Source organism: Phoenix dactylifera, chromosome 1 (genome assembly GCF_051530095.1).
Source record: "Phoenix dactylifera cultivar Ajwa chromosome 1, Ajwa_hap1_PhDact_Kaust_v1.1, whole genome shotgun sequence".
Lineage (NCBI taxonomy): Eukaryota > Viridiplantae > Streptophyta > Magnoliopsida > Arecales > Arecaceae > Phoenix > Phoenix dactylifera.
The window spans coordinates 53,753,573-53,774,683 of record NC_143190.1 but is presented as its reverse complement, the minus strand read 5'-3'; the positions used below and the strand labels follow the sequence as shown (position 1 = coordinate 53,774,683).

Sequence of the window (21,111 nt, the reverse complement as noted above, 5' to 3'; positions counted from 1 at the left end):
TAAATCTGCAAAAAGAGGCATGACCATGGGGTGGGAAACTAATGCCTTCTGAGCAACAAATTGCTAACAGGAAATTGAAAAAGATTCGCAACATATAGTTGGAAAAATAAATGCCTTTTGTAGGTATTTTGGCAAAAAACGAATTCTTTACGTACACACACTGTAATGAAGAAGTACAAACAAAAATAAAGGCCACTGTTGATAAATTATTTCTTTCTAAAACAGCGACTTTCCTATCAAGCTAACCCAAGTGGATGGGTAGTTAATTATTTAATATAATTATAGCTATAGTTCTTTTACATAAAAGCACATATGACCAAAATTATGGCCTTAAGACTATGAACCTAGAAAGATCCTCCTAGTAATTTTTTCAGCTCCTTTTTGTTCACCTGAAATAGAAAATGATGTGAGTTGTACAGCAGAGGAAGTTGATATATGGATGTTGAAATGAAGAATTTGACAGAGAATATGTCACCTTTCCCATGGCATTTCGAGGAAGGGAATCCCATAAGAACAATTTAGTTGGAATCTGAAAATTGCAATTAAAAACTCACTGATAAGAAATGGATCTTGAGAAATGCAACTAAGCAGAAGTGCAAAATCAAAGAGAGATGCAAATAGATATGAGAAATGTTCTGAAGAATAACCTTATACGGAGCTAGCTTCTCCTTGGACCAGTTCTGTAGCTCTTCTAAGCTAATAGCTGGTTTCAGTTCTTGTTGTGATCTTCTCTTTGCGTCCGCCTGAGGTACAATTATAGCACATACAACTTCCCCATAGTCCTTGTCAGGTAAGCCCAGAACGCAACACTCTGCGATAACTTCATGCTGCATAGAAAGAATACAACTGTGTCGGGTCACTATATTAAAAAAAGGACCTGTTCAAGTAATCTCTGACAATTTCAGTATGACCCCGCGCTTTTCGGTAGCCATCCACAAGTTGTAGATGTTATTGTCAATTCAAATGTGTTCTTTTTTCATGCGAATTGAATGCCTTGCAAGTATTTTGCTTCAATAAGCAGGAACCATATATATGATGATGCATTTGTTAAAATCAACATTCATCTCAAGCCCCAAAAACTGATCTGCAAGCCTGATCTTGCAAAATAACATCTCGTTTTTAAGTGTACTAGGGGAAAAATATTAAACCTGGGTTTGATTTCTTAGGTATCAAGTATGAAAATTTCCAGTTAGACATGACAATGCTAAAAGTCAACATGACTACAATCATTCATATATAACAACTGTATGATAATAGAGTTTCTGCAAGTAAATTACAAAGGAGTGGATATCTATTGCACAATTTGTGACAAAAAGGAGTAGGGGTGAATGTAATGATGCTCATTTTTCTAAGTAGAGACAGACTTGGAGAACAAAATGGAAAGATACTTGCCTCTAAAAGCACTGCTTCAATATCTAATGCTGACAGCTTATAACCACCAACTTTCATGATATCAGCATTTGTGCCTGCGAGTGACAAGTACAAGCCCATAGGTGGACGTCAGCACTATCAACTGTATAAGAATAAGAGACTTTGAGATTCAACTAACTGATCTTAATAAACAAGAGTAGTAATATATCTTTTGAAGAATCACAAGAACATATCACCGAACCAAATTCTCAAAAATATCACATTTTTTCACTCCCAAACCAGAACCCCGCTAACCATGCCATGGTGCTAAAATTTTGTGGTTATTAATTAAAATCATAAATCCATCACTGATTACAAATGTAAACATTATGAACCACATCAGAACCAACAATTTGAGCTGGTTGGAAGCATCCACATCATGAATAAGATCAAACCAGTATCATATGATTAAAAAAGCTTTTAATATCAGAAGGGAACAAAGGTCGCCGACTAGCTGGCCATCCACGCCACTCAGAGAGGCTTTGATTATACAGATTGATATTGATAGTCCACAGTTAGCTTTACTTGTTCAGGCTGATGCCATAGCATCTACTTATCAGACTGGAACAAGATGGGTTGTACCCCCTGCTTCATCCAAAAAAAAAGTTTTCTGATATTCTTCTTGGAAGAATGCCGTCGAAACTTCTCAGAGCTTCTAGCAGTTTGGAGTTTCTGATAATGAGCACTCTTATGTCTTCTTGATGTAGAACATGCACCGTTTTGTTCACACTAAGAAACACATTCTGTTTCCTCCCTTTTGGAAGCATAGAACATTTTAAACAATCTTATGGTGCTTATTGACTTAAATAATTTTGAAACTGGATTTACGATGCTAAGATGGACCATGCCCACATGTCAGGCATTGATTACTAACAAATTCGTAAGAATGGTCACCAATGAACATACTCTACAAAATCCTGAGTGAGGCAATAATTACTAAAAAATTCATAAAAATGGTTCCCAATGAACATACACGAAATCCTGAGTGTGACATCGACAGGTCCAAATGCCATAATTCAACATTCAAATGCACCATACCTCTACACAATAAACACAAGCCCAATCCCCCCCCCCCCCCCCCCCCCCCCCCCCAAAAAAAAAAAAAAAAAAAAAAAAACCACCACAGAAGAAAAAAAACAATAAAATGAGCTATGATGATTATATAAGTGCTATAATGGTCATGTAGAATTTACCTCACTGAATTATATATACATTAGATATATTAAAGAGTTTGCACAAGCTGATACAATATCAGTAATTATTCTCACGTGATTAATAACAAATAAGCAGTGTAAATTAGATTTTAGGCTATTTTGTGTATTTTTTAAATGCTGAAATAAGTAATAAGTAAAGTGCTTAGAGAATCAATGTCTTGGAACTCCTCAAAATTAGGATTTTAAATCTTAGCAGGTAAGGAAGTCATTTTGACCAGGAAAGCCAATACTTTTGACTCACTGGAAGTTGTATTTTATGTTGAGCTGTGTCAAACAAAAAAGAATAATAAAATTGATTAGCAAGGATAAATGAATCATGATATTGGATGATATGCAACAGGAGATCAATCTTTTCCTCTTTCTAGCTTCATAATTTGAATTCCTGTATCCATTACCTTTAAGGATACATCAAAGAGGCTATACACTGTTTTCTTTGGTCCTTTCTCATAAAGCTTTACTACAATTTTATGCATTCTGAACCATTTTAATTTAAGCATAAAACTCGGTAACAACATGTTGTTGGATAATCCACAAGGAAGAGTCACGTGGTTCTTCCAATCTTCAAGAACATGGATAGAATGCTTTTAAATTCAGCTTTACAGTTTAATCACCTCTGAAAAACGAAAAAAAACTGATATGCTAACAAATACTGTTGTAAATACTTTTTCAATAGATATGCCAATCAAGATCAGCAGGACATTGAAGCTAGAAATTTGTAAATTACTTCCTTCTTTCCATTCTCTTTGGCAAGTTGCCACAAAAATAAATATGAAGTATAAGCAAGCAAAAATTTAAATTGGGAATGAAGTTAAAGCATGGAAATAATATTTTCTTACGTCCCAAGATTATATAGTATCCATCCTCATCCACTGTAACAGTATCACCAGTCTTGAAAAATCCACCATCAACAAATGATTCCTCTGTAATCTATAACCAAAAATAGGAAAAAAGTAAAGAAAAATAACAAAAATACTAAAAAGTTATTGCTTATTCTTACAAAACCTAATTTCACATAATTGAAATCAAGTCCAATTTACACAATTTTGGAATTCTTAATTCCATCGAATTAGCTCACAACCAAAATTACAGAGGATTTTTGTAATGTCAACATGACCAAATAAGTATTCTATTACAAAAAAAACATGAGTTTGTGACACTTTTTCTTTAAATAACCATAGGAGCACCACCAATTAAAGTTACCTGGGTCAAATGCTTCAGTAACAACACCACCATGGTTCAAATCCAGAACCTCCTGCCATTTGGTTGTGGTGTACAATCTCTGGGATATAGTGCAGTTTGCAACTTAAGAAGCAGGAGTAGAATGGCGTTGCAACAAAATCCAATATTGGGAGCAATGCCTTGGAACTCAGGGCTCGAATTGGAGCAGGGATGCAGAGGTGGGAACAATTTTGTCGGAAAGTATGATAAGTTTGATTTTACCGTCAAGTGGCACATGGGACAAGGATGTGAGGAGAACACCGCATCAATGAGTTTGGCAAGAGTTGGAAAGCTTGTAGGAAATGAGGGAACAAGGTAAGATTTTCCTTACAGAACAGCATACTTCTCCAGGGAGCTAATGAATATTATACAACAAAGAGCAAGAAGCACATCCCTAGATATTAAGTGGGAACATTGAGTGGCTATAGCCGTATCCATACAATATACAGCCACATACATTAGTATATCTGATCTCTGTTTCCCGCATCTACTACGAGCTCAAGTAGAACCAACCTTCAAGAAATTGCCAAGTGAACTTTGAAAGATGCTTCTGGTACCAATTTTCTTCTAGTGTATGAACAGCCTAATGTTCTGTAATCTTCTGTTCTATCTTTGAGTACGTACAAATAAAATATGGCATGTACAAGATGAACTGGATGTATGTTCATTACTTTTTCTTAGTAAGAGAATATCAGTTTTTATTTGGCTTTTACCAGTCACATAAGCATTTTTTTTTCCCATTTTTTCAGTACTGCTATTGGAAGTGCCTATTGATCAATACAAAATTTAAAAGATTACATGTACATGTATAAAACTAATCATACCTTAGGCTGTTTCCAGTATTCCTTGAACAGTGAAGGACTTCTAACACAAAGCTCACCCACTTCAGTTGTTCCAGTTCTACCCTCGTATTCTGCAATGATCTTGACCTGGCAAAAAAAATCCAGGGAGATATAATTGAACCTTTAGATCCATTTTTACGAAACTGAAAGATTCAATAGTGAATAAGAATTTAAATAATGGTGGAAAGTGGAAACAAATAGTTACTTCCAAAATTATATACAATAACCATCCAGCATGTTACATGTAGCTAAAGATACTAGCACACCAATAAAAATGATTTGGAGTTATCCCATATATTGACTATTCAGAAACCACTTGGCAAAGAATAACAAGTGAAGAATGAAACAAGGAACTATAGAACTAGAAGAATGTATGGGAGGGAGGGAAGCCATTAAGAAGTTGTGTTACAAAACCGGGTGAATTTGTGATCAAACTGCTTAATTTCAAGATAACACCAACAGTGTCCATTATTAACAAAAAATTCAGCCACCACATCAAAGGCATCGATTTCAGAGTTGAAATAAAAGCACTCACATAAAGAGCTCTAGGTTTTCAACAGCCTATGAAGTATGAAATCTTGGTATCATGAAGGTTATTCAATTTAAGTTTGACAATCAGTCTGTGACAGCATGAGCAGCCACCAAATTTCCCTAAACTAATAGGGATCAAATCCACCAGGCTCCGAGTTCCTGCTCGCATGCATGCAAGATTCAAAAGCTCAAAATTTTGCGAAGTTGAGTGCACTAAGTTAGCAAACTAAAAAGCATGACTAACATGATAAATAATCTGCAACAGTGAACTGTAATGATGAAGACCTTTTGAATCACATTGAATCAGAGGAAGAGCAAGTGAACTGAATTAAGTGATGCCTAGATAGTAATTAACATACCTCTACTTGAGGAAGAGGTTTTCCAACCGTGCCTCCCTTTCGAGTACCATGCAAGGGATTGGACAGCGCCATGACAAACTGGAAATCATCATGTCACAACAAAGAATATACGACCAAAGCTTAAATATGTATGCCAGGACAAGGCATGTGTTATGTGTTAACTCGGTACATCCAACAGCATAACTAAGTAGTTAAAATTTGAATTCAGATTATAACCAATGACCCTGACCTCTGTCATGCCATAGCGTTCCAAAAGACGATGACCTGTTATTTCTTCCCACTGTTTCAGGACTGGGAAAGGAAGTGCTGATGACCCACACATCTAGGGGGAAAAAATACTTCCAATTAATAATGAAACGTATCCATTTATCACTAAAAGGCACAAGGTTTGTTCCCAATTAAAAAAAGACAACATTCAAAGAGCTGAAATTTCAACACAAATTACTGCAGCATTTTGATATTACTAAGAAAGATCTACAAAGCAGAGATATTCAGATGGCGTTAAAGCAACCTCAACTCGAGTAAGAATTCGCATTAAGAGCTTTAGGGTTCTTAGAGTTGCCGCCTTTCAGATGTTGCATTCTTATAGTACCAGAATATATAATCACAAGATACTATTGTTAGTTCATTCTTACTTTGAAGAAAATAGAAGCTACTGTGTAATTATTAGAAAGGAAAAGAAGATAAGAATAAAATAATGTAAGAATCAATCAATGTTAAGATCTACTGAAGTGTCTTCCAAAGTAGAACAAAAGGCATGTTGGACCTGAACAAGAATCTATGCCAGTCCATTTGAAAGGAAATCAGTAAATCAGTCCTAGAGACAAGTCTGCAATTTCAATTTTATAATTGCACTCTTGAAAGGAAAAACATAACTTTGCCTTCTGCCTCCTCCATCTAAACTATTTTAGTATATCCACATCTAGGGGATTCTTGGAATCTTGATGTGCGCCATGAACTTTAATGGATCATACTTTGACCCATAAACCAAAATCCAGACACAAAAAAAAGGTTCGAATGTCAGAAATTAAGGATTTTTGATATTCAAATAAAATGAAAACTGGTTATTGCTTGTTCCTTTATGTACCTCTACACAAAATAATGATTATAGTAGCAACTTAATTTGGTTGTTTCATATTAAACTTTAAAAATAACTATTAATTAAATAAATAGGAACCCCCGAACTATTAAATTAAAGTAATCAAACATTGTTTAATTGAATTGAAATTGATTAAGATTTGTGATAGTCACGAAATACTAAATTGAGTTAATAAAAGCATTACTTTGAAAGTTCAAGTACAAAATAAGTTCAGATTTTTATTCATTAAATTTGTTGAAATATGGATCTTGGGCTTATAAATTTATGTTGTAGAAATGAATGCAATCTCCAAGTTATAACTTTGCCTTCTGCCTCCTCCATCTAAACTATTTTAGTATATCCACATCTAGGAGAATCTTGGAATCTTGATGTGCACCATGAACTGTAATGGATCATACTTTGACCCATAAACCAAAATCCAGACACAAAAAAAGAAGGTTTGAATATCAGAAATTAAGGATTTCTGATATTCAAATAAAATGAAAACTGGTTATTGCTTGTTCCTTTATGTACCTCTACACAAAATAATGATTATAGTAGCAACTTAATTTGGTTGTTTCATATTAAACTTTAAAATAACTATTAATTAAATAAATAGGAACCCTTGAACTATTGAATTAAAGCAATCAAACATTGTTTAATTGAATTGGAATTGATTAAGATTTGTGATAGTCACAAAATACTAAATTGAGTTAATAAAAACATTACTTTGAAAGTTCATTTACAAAATAAAATAAGTTCAGATTTTTATTCATTAAGTTTGTTGAAATATGGATCTTTGACTTATAAATTTATGTTGTAGAAATGAATGCAATCTCCAATAGCAAACCTAGCATTCTTCCCTCTTTGTTTAGACTCTTTCAAAATCTAACCTTAAGGGTAGCTCCCAAATGGAGGAGCTTAAGAAGCATTACCAGCAAGGTAAGCATCCTATCTACGCCACCGACCTTATAGCATACTTGCCTAAACAAAGAAAACAACACAAATGAGAGATTGAAGTCAGGTTGCAAATGAGCCATGACGTTCTCAAACGTCAAATGAACATCCCTTGACCCATTAAGCTTAACTCCAAATACATAGAATAGGACTTGTTGGTCATAGTTACAGTAATTATTAAAATATGTCAGTTTTCATGCCTATTTTAAACTATATATATAGATGTGCGAGCATGTTTTTATACATAAAATAGCACAATATAATTATCAGTCATTATATTTACGTACAACCACAGCATATAAAACAGTATACAGAAGCAGCTTAACTAGCATTTTGAATCTAGCTTTAAATCCTTACAAGCAGTATATGCAACAAGTATTATAAATAATATTCATTAAAACAACTATAAAGTACCAAGCTTCATACATGCACATCACTTGAGAAGTTGCAAGAGGATCATCAGCGTAGTTACCATGAGACGTAATTTATTTGCAGCAGAAGCAGAAGCTGCTTGTAGATCTGAGTCCATTGTTTCATAACCTTGTAGCAGTCGAGTGTACATTGTTGGAACCTAAAAAAAATCTTAGAAATTCTCAAATTGACTCAATGAAAAGTTGGTATGATACATCATTAATATGGAAGTCAAATAATCCATCAAAATAACTGTAAAATATGCAACTCGAAGAGATCATAGTGGAACCCACAAATCACATATCAGAGACTACATCATTTCCATAGGACCATGATTTTGATATTATCTTTCATAACTATCACATCTGAAAACCTTCTACGCAGTCGATCTTACCAGGACACAGGGTCCGCAGCAGGTAATTGCTCTAAGAGGCAACCAATTGTTGCATTAGGGCAACTACTACATCTAACCACAGTCCACTTATGACTTCCTGTTATGTTTTGGCCTTATTTATTAACTAAGAGATGTTCTAATCTCTTAATATTGTATTGTTTCAAATTTGAAAGTTGAGGCAAATCGTAACTCAGGCAGGAATACGGGCAAGAATTTCATCCAACATTCTAGGAATAGAAATTTTTATATATTACCGAAATACAGAGCTTACTCCTGTGAACAAAGTGATAGCATCATCTGCTTTACTTCCATCTCTTGGGTATGATTCACGCCATCTCTGCCACACACCACGAACGCTAAACTTTGGCATGAACTCAACCTGCAACAAGCACCAGCAGAGCATAGACATCCAAGAAAAAGATATCGCATCATAAAAAGTTATCTGATTAAACCAATGTACTGAACTGCATTGAGTGATGTAACTTCACAGCAAATGTTTGACTAATAGAAATCAATTAAGAATTCCAGAAAAAATAGTTCAAACAACTGCAGTGAACTAATCTCTAACCAACATTTATCTTCTAATGAAAAAAATAACATGTTATTTTGTAAACTGTAAAGACTATTATCAAAAGTCAGATTCATACCACAGATCCTGCATATAGAGGTGCAAGTAAGGCATTAAAAAGACCATGCACATGTAAACCGGAGGTTAAGGATCTCAACTCACTAAAAAAATGAATTATTCCCATAAACCAACAAATGCCTTAATATATATTACTTCCCAAATTTAAACATCTAGCCGTACATAAACCGATTAAGCTCATATGTTGCATTCTAGGTGGATATGGTGTAAAGGTAGACAATGCAGAAACTGATCCGAACATGTATATTCCCATGCCTCTGCCAGAATTTGGACCTGAAAACAAGCCAAGAACAGGGGTAAGCACCACATCATAGGGCAAATATTTTTGCGGACAAAATCTGTAAAATCTTTTACAATTCTCACTTATCCAAAACAAGAAAAGAATAATTTTGCATCAATTCTACATTTCAGAAAGTTGTACATACCACAAAGAAGCAGAACAAACAGAAAGGCAGAAGAAAAAGCTTGGTCCCTAACAAGTCAAAGTGCAAGCAGGATCCAGATATGTACCTGAGCAGTTATGCTTTTGTGTGTGTGCACGACACCTTTTGGTTTACCAGTCGTACCACTCGTATAAAGAATCAGAGCAGGGTCATCTCCTGCATAATAAGAATTGCACTCATTGTAAAATTCATATATATCCACAATACAGAAGCCAAATGTGCAGGGATTCAAATATAGTTACCACTGTCATTTTTTGTGCCATGACGCTACATATGGTAAAGAGTACAGTGGATATCATGAAAGTTCTTTTGCTTCATGAATCATGCCCGGTTTGATAATAAAACATTAAGGTACATCATTTTGTGATTTGACATTGATCGGTGAAAGGGTAACAATTCACCCAACAAATGGAGCAATGTGAAGTTGAATTCAAAGTTATTCTTATGAAAAAATAAGGGCACATTACCTGAAATTGTATATATCTAATATGATTCACTTCTTCTGTCAAATGTATCTTATATATAATTACATAAAAATAGCAGAACATTTGACAGCTTCATAGAATCAAATGGAAAGTTGAAAATTATATAATTTGGGTGACCTCGTATTCTATAACTTTGAGGAAATACAGTATATGTTATTAATTTTCAAATGATTTATAATGATGAAAGTGTGTAATGGTCTAATTACTATTAGGAAATTTTGACATGATTTTCTGAAGATTGAGTACAGTAGAGGCTTAACAGCTAGAATCAAACACACAGATTACCTTCAGCTATTCTTGATTCCTCAATTTCCCCAGTCAACTTAGTAATCATATTGGCTGCTGCACTACCTGACTGCTCCATACTGGTGACAGCAGGAATAAGAGATAAATGAGCAGAACATTTAGAAGCCACATTCTCCATAAGCTGTTGATGCTCTTGAGTGCTCAGGATCATGGAAATATCCTACAAGTAAGAATAACTCAGCATACACACACACACACACACACACACACACATATATATATATATACATATGTATATATATAAATTGCATTATATACAGTCCACAAGAACACACAAACACGGAAAATTAAGAAACATACGAGCCATCCATAGCATAGAGATCATATGAATTTAGTTTTACTTCAGTAATGCTCAATGTACTCTTCATAATGTTTCTCTCAGAGAATAACAAAGTTGCAGATTACATATACCCACAAGATTTTCAGTCTCTACTCACTTCTAGGAGGCTATATGTAAAATGGGTCATAAGAAAAGATAAAAACTCATGCCTATTTCTATAAGTCAAAATCATTTTTTTTGTTAGATGTTAATAATGGTTTCAGAGCCCATTATTGTGTTACTGAAAATCAAAATGTACCTCTGATTAATGAATATGCATATGAATCTCTCCCTCCCTCCCTCCCTCCCTCTCTCTCTCTCTCTCTCTCTCCCTCCCTCCCTCCCTCCCTCTCCTCTATACACGCACATATATGTAAGATATGAGCTGCAGATGGGAATATATTTTAAACTTTAGCCTTGTATATGATTTTCACCCAGCATCCTTGTTCTTAACCTCATTTATCTTATAAAACAACCAGGAAGATGGCTGTGCAGGTGCTAGATATCCTCCACCAAAATTGTAGGAATCAACAAATCAGCATCTACTATCAAGAATCCAAATGAAGTATCATAAAAATGCACGTACTGTTCTGGACAGAATGAGATATAAAACTTTTAACTGGATGATGGAAATCTGAGGGTTCCAATAACTATCTCATGGCCGCAGTTTTCCAAGTCTGAACAAGATAGATAATACATGTATAACCACCAATAATACAACGTTGGAACTAAAAAGAAAAAAAGCCAAAGATCTCTTCCACTCCATCTGAAAGTTGGATGCAATAAAGGAAAAGACAAAGCAAAAATTAGGAGAATACTGAACTACTGTCATTTTCTATACATAATTGTACTTGCCCAGTCCAAAAATAGGTTTGAACAAAAAGCTCATTTGATAAGGTGAGTAAACAAATGCCTGACGTGGTGAGTGATATAGGACAAACCGAATCATTCATCACATGCAAAAGCTCTGCCTCTGGATAACTGAGTGCAAGTGGAACTGCAACACCTCCACAAAGCCAAGTTCCTAGGACCGCAGCAACAAATTCAGAAGAAGGTTTAGCCACAATTCCTACCCGAGCTCCATCAAGGTATCTTGTTCCATTGGTGCCCTGAACAGAAGAGCTTTCATTAATGCACCTCTTGTGTATCTGTATAATTTGAAAAACCATTTCATCAAAATGATCTTGATTAAACAAAAGTACATCACAAAGCATTATCAACATCCTACAGGACTTTAACCATATATTGACTTTCCACCTCGTGTTTTGGCTGTACTCCTACAACATTCAGAGTTTGTTGAATACTGTAGGTAGAAGATTAAAGCCCCATGTAATGATGAGATATCTAAGAGTACTAAAAGGCAGGGGATAGAGTGCAAAAGTGCTTCCAGGATCTTGTATGATAGCCAAAAGCATTTGAGATTTGTGGAAAAAGTACCTGAAAATAGCAATCATGTTCTATGCCATGGAATGTTGGCTAGGATAAAGAGAGTCCATGCAATTAGATGGAGTCTCAGAGACATGAGAACACAGTGGTGGATGTATTGTCAAAAAGAAATAAATAATGAATATGATAGACGTGATGTTGCACCTGCACGAACTAAGGATAGTGGTAATTGACCAATTGAGCTGGGATGGACATGTTGACATCAACAAAAATCCAAGGAGACCCTAGTAAGGAGACAAGCTAAGGTAGTGAAGAAAGAACCGCAGGAAAGAAGAAGACCCAGGTAATGAGTGTCACAGCAAAATATGATTTGAAAAGCTTGAATTAAAAAGGATTTAGCCCTCAATATAAATGAATGCTAAATAGTAACATATAAAGGCATCTTGATAATTACAGTAAGGCTTGTGATTATGCTACGAGGCTAGGGAACAGATTTGTATGAACTTTGTATGCAAACAGCACATCCATAATATGTTATATATGTATAAAAAGTATTTGACGGTAAATCTTCAACATATACATAGCATGGGATGGGGAAGCAGAAGGTACATAAATACAAAATATAAAAAGAGCAGTTAGCATTTGTGTAAGCGATAGCAATATGTATCAATTTTATAACCTGCAAGCGAAACAATACACTGAAGTTTGATATGGCCTATATTAGATTAATAGAAACACTATATATAATTAGATCTAAGAAAAGGAAGCATCTAATATATTATACAGAGACAGCTGGTAACATATGTGTGTCTATGTGTGAACATTAAAAATTAAACTTACTTCAATATCTTTGCTGCGCAATAAGTTAGAAATGTTCAAAGCAGACACACTGAGTTGAAGATAGCTATAGCTCTTATATTCAGCTCTTATGGCAACACGTTCATTAGTTGCTGAAGCTTGTCTAAGAACTGCTTTGACAACTTCCATGAATGTATGAAATGAGGGTCCTGCAGTATTGGCTATAAAGCAAAGAAAATAAGATGTCTCAGAAAATATTAGTTATTTTCCTATAAGAAAAGTGGGATGTACTATGACGAATATGTAAATCTGATAATCATCAGTATAAGTAATTCAACCCTACAGCTTTCACAATCACTCATTCAACATATGAAATGATTACTCTTGCTTCACATGCTTATATTTATTGTTCAAACCACAGCACAGCTATTGGCTTTTGCCACAACAAGTCTACTGACTGATTGGGATGTGATTTTCTCAAAAAGGCTTAAAAAGGCATGCTGATTTTCATGATGAAATAATTATTATAGAGTTACTTTACCTATAGAAATAGTGTTGGTTGAAATCATTTTAATCATTTTGGAAGATAAGGAAACCAACCTGCATGAGATACATGCCACCCTGATTTTCATGAAAACATGATCTTGAACAAGAGAAGTTACAACAGCCTTTGTTAGCAAAAAAAATTACTTGTGATTTCGTAGAACCTTAATACAAAAGATCATAGTCCTAACGTATAACTGCTACTCATATATGATCCATATCCAGAGCATTCGATGATGGCCAGTAACAGTTGATTTCTGTCTGTGCTCCCAATTTAAACTAGCCTTACTAGAACTATTTGGACAACAAGAAAACCTCGATCCACACAAAATATCAAAATAAAAAGTTAAGATCTGATTGTGCAATTTTAAACTCAACTAAAACCTGGGCAGCGCTGATGATTAACCATAAGATGTATTTAATCCCTATGTTGGCATCAGTTGTTTCATTTCACCAGAATCACAATGTAATCCCGTCGTTAAAATGTTTTTCTTTAACATATAATTTAGCACCTATTCCAATTTTCAAGTACAAACATAAAAATCTTTAAAAGTAGATAACAAATCAACAAAGTCTTTAAATGTAGTCATAGATATATTATCCTTCTTCCAGAAAACATTATTTAAAAGAAATTAACCTATCTTGCAAAGAGGTGTTGCGTAATCACCATCTTCTCAGTCTGAACTGCCTCCGTACCAATTAACTTGATATAACCTTAAGGGAAAACATTAACAAGAAATTCTTGATCTTTTTCATTAGACTAAAGATATTGTTATATCTCTTCTGTGCTCAACGCAATATACTGTCCAGGTGCGGATGAACTGGTTATCAATATATGTTATTTATTGGCAAGATCATTACCTAACCAGAGCCTGATTTCCTATCAAAATGTCAGCTTTGTTCTTGCAAGATCGTCTTATATATAATAATCCTTATAATTCTTGTCCCGTCCTTGATAACGCGTGAATAAAAAAACTAAAAACCTTGGTGAAATTTATTGTTGAAGAAAATGTTAGGCAAGAGAATGCTCTCAATCAGAATAAACGACTTCTATCAAACCACCGGCCATTATCAGTGATCGGATGCTTCAATTCGATGATACGAATCTTGATCAAAGTTATCTAAGAGAATTCTTGAAGAATAACCACATATCAAGATACAAACTGGACCAAGAAACAGAAACCAATGCAAAACTCCTAGGAAATAAGAAGTCCCAGCCCGCTTCAACTTCTCGATGAAACCTTAACCAAGGGAGCTAGAAGACATCGAGACCAAGAAAAGGAGCTAACCTGAGAAGAGACGAGATGGAGGGAGTGAAAACCCTAGAATTCCCGGAGGCGGAGAGGCTCTCTTTCCATGGGAGGAGAGGAGGCGAATAAGAGGGGGGAGAAAGCAGTTGGAGGCGTAAATGAGCTCATGATAACCGCCACCTCTCATTCAATCGCCGCCACTGGGCCCAAGTCCTTCCCACAAAAAAAAAAGAAAGAAAGAAAGAAAAGAAACAAAAACAAGAACCGGAGAAAAGGAGAAACACGGGGCTTCGCTCAGTTTCGCCACCTAACTCTTCATCGGTGTTAGTTGTCGCGGAGGAGAACGCCCATTGGGCCAAGAGAGAGAGCCCGCGGTACGGCCCGATATCAGAGGTTAGAGGAGAGAAAAGAACACCGTCATGAGTCGTATATATACGGTTACACGGGGATCAAGGAACGTAATGCGCCCGCCTTGCAATTTTTTGCCCGACAGCAGAGCATCGGACGGCTGAAAGATGTGCGCATAGGAATTCAGCGGACGTCTATTCAATAGAGAGAAGCCACGTGTCACTTTTCCACAAATCGGTAAAAGCGGTGCCTATTTCAGGGATCGAGCTTCACGGGCATGCTTTGTTTTATTATTATTTTTATAAAGCTGATCAATCGTACCTAATACGAGCACATTCACAAATATTAGAAAATGAAACAAGTCAAGAAGGAAATGAATTAACCTCGTTCTTGTCCCACAACAACCATCAGAATACTAAACCATGTAGAAGGCAACCTAGTCAACCATATTATTCGCCTTCTGATATACATAGTTAACCCGAAAGGCAGGACAATTCATTGCCTATCCGTGGATATTCTACAGCAGCGTATGCTCTCCACCTGCTCCAGACGAGTTCTAAAACCATCCGACTACCCTCGCCGAGGCATCCTCAGGATGAATGCAGTCTACTCTTAGGATGCTCCTTGCATAGGTGATTTCCTCCCAAACTGCTATTAGCTCTGCTTCAGGATCTGAAACATCATAAATGCGCCTACTACCGGCTATCACTAGTTTGGAGTCGGAAGCCCTAATCACGAATCCCACTTCGACTCTGTGCCCACTATCAGACACAATTCCGTCGAAGTTGACCTTGAGAAAGTTTGAAGGTGGGGACTCCTAGTAGACGAGGATCATCCGAGTCTTTACGGGAGCCGAATGGGAGTCCTAGGTGTCCCTTGCTATCCAAGTTCACTAGTAGAGAGAAACTGAATGATCTTGACTGCATAAAGTAAGGGCCTGTCCACCACATGCCCTGGATGCTGCTGCCTTTTGTTCTTGAATGCCCAAGCATTTTTGTCAAGCTAAATATAGTAGGCAACGTATGCTGCCCTAACACCCTGAGGGACCATGGTTAGCCTCCTCATGGTTCCCTTTAGAAAGGCCAAGAAGGCTTCAATCGGGTCGTTTGCTACAATAAACTCAAGTTGATCCCAGAGCACCTCCACACCTGAGCCACCCTCGGGCAATGAAACAACACATGAACCATAGACTCCTTCACCTCCAAACAACCATGCATGAGAGGGAGAGCCTCATTCCTCTATTGCACAAAACACCTATGGTCAGAAGACAGTCTCATGGCAGCTTCCAAAGAAACAGAGCAACATGATGGTGAACACAAAGCTTCCAGATCTAGCCTTCATCAATCAACCAAGTGAGCTTAGCTCTATAAAGATCACAAAGATTGCCAACTCTAACCTTCGATCTAGCAGTCAATCTCCAAATCCTCCTATTCAGGACCCCCTACCTAGGCATCGGCACTACTAGGGTCCTTTCCGCCAGCTAATCCCCGAAGGTAAGCCGAACAACATTACCATTCTATCTCCTCTCACCCGGAAGCAACAGTTCGCAGACCTTAAGGACTTCCACACCCTCTAGGTTAATCATAGTAGACCAAAGCCTCAGCGACTACCCGTCCAGATATCATCCATCATATCAATCGGTTGCCCGTCCCTAATTACCCATCTGACCATGGGCAGTACCAGCGGAGCCCGGGCGGACATCTCTCTCCAGATATAAGAGCAGTGGCACCATCCTGGAGTTTCGTTGTAGCGGTCCACATGCCATACTTGGCCCTCATCATCAAGCTCTATAAGCCCTCCGGTTCAAGCACATATCCAGCCACATCCCTGGCAATCAGGGCCTCTCTCCTTATCATCAGCAAGTGAATTTCCAACCCTTCGTGGTGAAGTGGCTGACAAACCACCTACCATGCAAGGAGGTGCACTCCATCTCCTTAGGGGGCAACCCCTCATACTAATCCTCCATAGCTTGTAAATGAGCAATCGAATCCTTCACTTCTCCAATCTCCTAAAGATATTTTCCACCTCCTTTTTTCTTCCACCTCTGAAATAGGCACTTGGTTAACTCCAACTTGCAGGTGACTCGGTACGTAGCATCACCCCTTATCATCGTTCTCCAAGCACCCCTCACAATATCCCAGAATTTTGGACAAGAAAGCCAATTTTTTTCAAAATGAGAGGGACAACAATACAAAATGGAAATGATCAAAAGCAATATGGGACAAGTGGCGCACCTGATAATCTGAATAGCGTTAGATCCAACTAGCCGTGGCAAAGGCTTGGTCAATCCTCTCCCAAACTCTCGCTCTACCCATGCGATTATTACACCATGTGATTCTGGATCCAATAAAACTGAGGTCGACAAAGCTATTGAAAGATATATGAATTCTTGAAATTCTCTAACATCCAACTTACTAGAGAAGGCCTTACCCCCCTCTTCTTCCAAGGCCCACCAATGCAGTTGAAGTCCCCAGCCACAATAGCAGGGACCCCTATTGAATCAGACTGGCCACCTTAGCCCACGATATATAACGTTTTCTATAGTCTGTGTTGGCATACACCGCAGACATAATCCAAAGGTCCTCATTGTATCAGAAATCACCATAATAACTTATTGATTATAGTTGTGAAACAAATCAAAAGTAGCAAAACCCAACCTGCACACCACTATAATGCCCCCAGATAAACCCCTAGATTCCATCTCATAGAAACCCCAAAAGGAAGGGAAACACCACCTAGCCTGCTGTTCCCACCTGACAGGTGCGTCTCAAACAAGACACAAACATTCGGATTGTAAAGCTGCACTAGCCATCTGAAGGAGTCGGCAAATAATGGCTTCCCGGCTCCCTGCAATTCTATAGAAAAAACTTTATCATAACATGGCGAAGTCAGGTAAACAAGCACCACCGACATCAGTGCCTAGATCCTTAGCACTGACGCTCCTGACCACCTCCTCCGTTGAGGTTGGCTTGGTGGGGCCCCCAGTTAAGACCAATTTTGCCCTTCGGATTATGTCCTTATGCTCGTCTCCCCCTGCCGTTCAACCAACCGCTCGAGCCTTCTCCTCATCACCCCCACCTAACTTTGACGACTCTTCCTGCCCAAGTGTGTCGCCTCCGCCAGCGGCCACCGTCGAGTAGTAGTCATCCTCCCTTGCTGGGTCGGATGTTGTGATCAAGCTCTTTGCCGCACCCGAACTAGGGTGGGAGCCCCCTCCTCCTGACTGGATGGCCTCCAATGCACCACCGAGGACGTCGGGCAGCCCGTGGTTCCTAGCTTCAACCTTCGGGGTCGAGGAAGATGGTTGGGGATGGTGAAGAACGTCGCCACCTTCCATCGCACTCGGTGCCGCCCTCCAGGCCACCACATGGGCTAGGGCATGATCACACCCTCCATATGGACAATCACCAAGGAGAGACTAGGCTTCTGGATCGCTTGAGTTGGCCCAGGCCCAAGTCCACCTCTGCCATTATGGTGTCTAGTGCACTCAGCCCGTCAGCCTTAGTCATGGGCATCGGGCCGTGCCGGGCCAGCCCGGCCCAGGCCCACCGGGCCACAGACTAAACGGGTCGTGCCTGGCCCGGCCCGCTTCGTAAACGGGCCGTGCCGGGCACGGCCTGCTTAGCCTAAAACCCAAGCCCGGCCCGGCCCTCGGCCCGTGGATTGGCGGGCCGTGCCCGGCACGGCACGAGACGGGCCGTGCCAGGCACGGCCCATCACGGGCTGCCAGACCCCCTCCAGGCACGACCCGTCTTCGACCCCTCTGCTTCCTCCTCCTACACCCCCCTCCCTTGCGACTCGCCCCGTTGCCGCGCCCTCGACGTCTCCGCCTGCCGCAACTCCTCCGGCGGCAAAGGAGGCTCATCGTGCCTCTACCAGGTCTCCTACGGCGACGGGTCCTACACCGTCGGGGATTTCGCGACGGAGACGGTGACCCTCGGCAACTCCGCCCCTGTCGCCGGTGTCGCCCTTGGCTGTGGCCACGACAACGAGGGCCTCTTCGTCGGCGCCGCGGGGCTCCTCGTGCTTGGCGGCGGGCCCCTCTCGTTCCCCTCCCAGATCTCCGCCCGTTCCTTCTCCTACTGCCTCGTCGACCGCGACTCCCCGGCGAGCTCCACCCTCGAGCTCGGCGGCGGCGGCGCCGCCTCCGGCCCGGCAGTGGCCGCGCCGCTCCTCCACAACCGGAAGCTGGATACCTTCTACTACGTGGGTCTCTCCGGCATCAGCGTCGGCGGGAAAATGCTGTCGATCCCGCCGTCGTCGTTCGCCATGGACGAGAGCGGGAGCGGCGGTGTGATCGTGGAGCAAAGGCAGGGTTGTCATTCCGCCTGAATCAAACCTCCGACAAAAGTTACTAGAGGAGTTTCATTCTACCAAAATCCCGGGACGGCGGTGACGCGGCTCCAGGCGGAGGCGTACGGGGCGCTGCGGGACGCGTTCCGGCGGGAGACGTCGGGGCTGCCGTCGGCGGAGGGGATGTCGCTGTTCGACACGTGCTACGACCTCTCGTCGCGGAGCAGCGTGGAGGTGCCGACTGTGGCGTTCCACTTTCCGGAAGGGCGGGAGCTCCGGCTGCCGGCGAAGAACTACCTCATCCCGGTAGACGGGCCGTGCCAGCCCAGGCCCTTATGGGCTGTGACGGGCTCGGCCCGCGGGCCAGAAAGTGGTAACCCAGCCCGGCCCCCTTTTATGGGTCGTGCTAGGCACGGCCCGTTACTGTAGCATGCGGGTCGTGCCTGGCACGGCCCGCTTCGTGCCGGGCCGTGCCGGGCCATGGGCGGCCCGGCCCAGTGCCCATCTCTAGTCAGCCTGTCAGCCCGACCAATTTGACTAACTCCTTGAAGCTGGCTAGCTTCCTCCCATGACTCGAAGCCTAACTCGGTTCCAGAGCCGAGCTAACTCGGTTCACCACCTAGCTGACGAGCCTCAGCATGGGGACAACCTTTCTCCGGCGATGTCCACCATGCCACCTTGGATGGCTTTTGCCACCCATCAGAATTCGGTGGAGACCCCAACGAACTCAATCAATTGCAGGAGGAACTAGGTCCGGATTGAGTCGAACCTAGGCCAGATGTTGGCTTCGGGATTGACTCAGCTTCCTTCCTCAGCCACACCTCTCCCTTTGAAACCCTAGGTGGCTGGATTTTCATCGTGGCCAACCAGGGTCCAAAGACCGGGCGCTTTCCCACATTTGGACACTCCTCCTCCACCATCGAGGGGATCTCCTTGCCGGTCTCCACCACCATTGGCTTCGAAGAAACTCCACCCAAATCACCACCTCCTACCGTCGACGAGGGCAAAGGGAAGCGACACTCTTTGTCCTTGTGACCAATCCTTCCATAGTGGTAGGAGAACACTGAAATGTTCTCGTACATGAAGGATTGCCAGAAATCCCTAGATCGCCCCCGAATGGGAATCCCCAGCTTAAGCAGTTTTAGGGCATTAATTTTGATCTCGATCTTGGCGTACCTTAGCTTCTTCAACTAGTCAATGAAGCTATCGAGCGCTAGAGGGCAGGCGGCCACTGCTGTGATATCCCAGATCATCTCCTTCTCCCAATATTCCAAGGGCAAACATGGCAATTGAAGCCACACAACGGTGGTCTTGACAATGTCTTTACCCAGAACAAAGCCGGGCACCCAGGGTTCCATGGCAACAGTTGCCCAGCCACCAACCATAGGCCGTCGAATAGTCAAGCTTTCCCCTAACCTTGAAATCTCAGGCAACCGAATTGGCCAGCACCCTCCGGCCAAGGCTTCAAGCAATCAATATTGTGGACTCACAGGCCTATCTCGATGTCTCCACCCTCTCCATCGGCATCTCCAATACCTCCGTGAAATAGAGTTGGAGGTTCTCTAGTCCATCCTTGGAGATCCTATGGCTAGTCCACAATGCTTGCAAGTGGTGGCCCTGAACTACTCCCGACCATAACTGGATCTCTTCAATCCACCTTGGGAATGTTTCCGGAGGAACCCTTCGCTGCCTTCCTGTTCTAATCGCTCATTGTTTGGGGCATGCCTTCGAAGGTGAGTGTTGTCTGGACCTCAACAGCTAAACCTATAGAGCTGCTTTAGGTGCTTCACCACCTAGCAAAGCGCTTTAACCTGTTTAATTTGATTCAATCTATTATAGGTTAAATTAAATCATCTATTTAATAAAATGATTGGCTTCTA

General features: G+C 40.4%; 1 protein-coding gene and 1 pseudogene across 2 annotated transcripts; one reads left to right on the top strand and one right to left on the bottom strand.

Moving 5' to 3' along the window:
- Nucleotides 1–98: 98 nt before the first annotated feature.
- Nucleotides 99–14,973, bottom strand: LOC103706846 (putative CoA ligase CCL8). 2 transcript variants are annotated; one of them, XM_089925609.1, is made up of 17 exons: nt 14,630–14,973; nt 12,840–13,018; nt 11,555–11,722; nt 10,274–10,454; nt 9,571–9,659; nt 9,265–9,333; nt 9,062–9,115; nt 8,686–8,793; nt 8,082–8,180; nt 5,804–5,896; nt 5,575–5,652; nt 4,667–4,771; nt 3,461–3,551; nt 1,393–1,466; nt 648–827; nt 476–529; nt 99–389 (listed from the first exon to the last, which is right to left on the bottom strand). In XM_089925609.1, exons 1-17 carry the CDS (start codon nt 14,775–14,777, stop codon nt 345–347), a joined length of 1,815 nt encoding a protein of 604 aa, XP_089781735.1. In that variant the 5' UTR covers nt 14,778–14,973; the 3' UTR covers nt 99–344. The 2 variants fall into 2 exon arrangements, with proteins under 2 accessions (XP_089781735.1, XP_088562340.2); XM_088706214.2 differs by having other exon boundaries at nt 11,555–11,761; nt 14,630–14,881.
- Nucleotides 14,974–17,817: 2,844 nt separating this feature from the next.
- On the top strand, nt 17,818–19,660 carry LOC149768752 (protein ASPARTIC PROTEASE IN GUARD CELL 1 pseudogene; annotated as a pseudogene).
- Nucleotides 19,661–21,111: the final 1,451 nt, after the last annotated feature.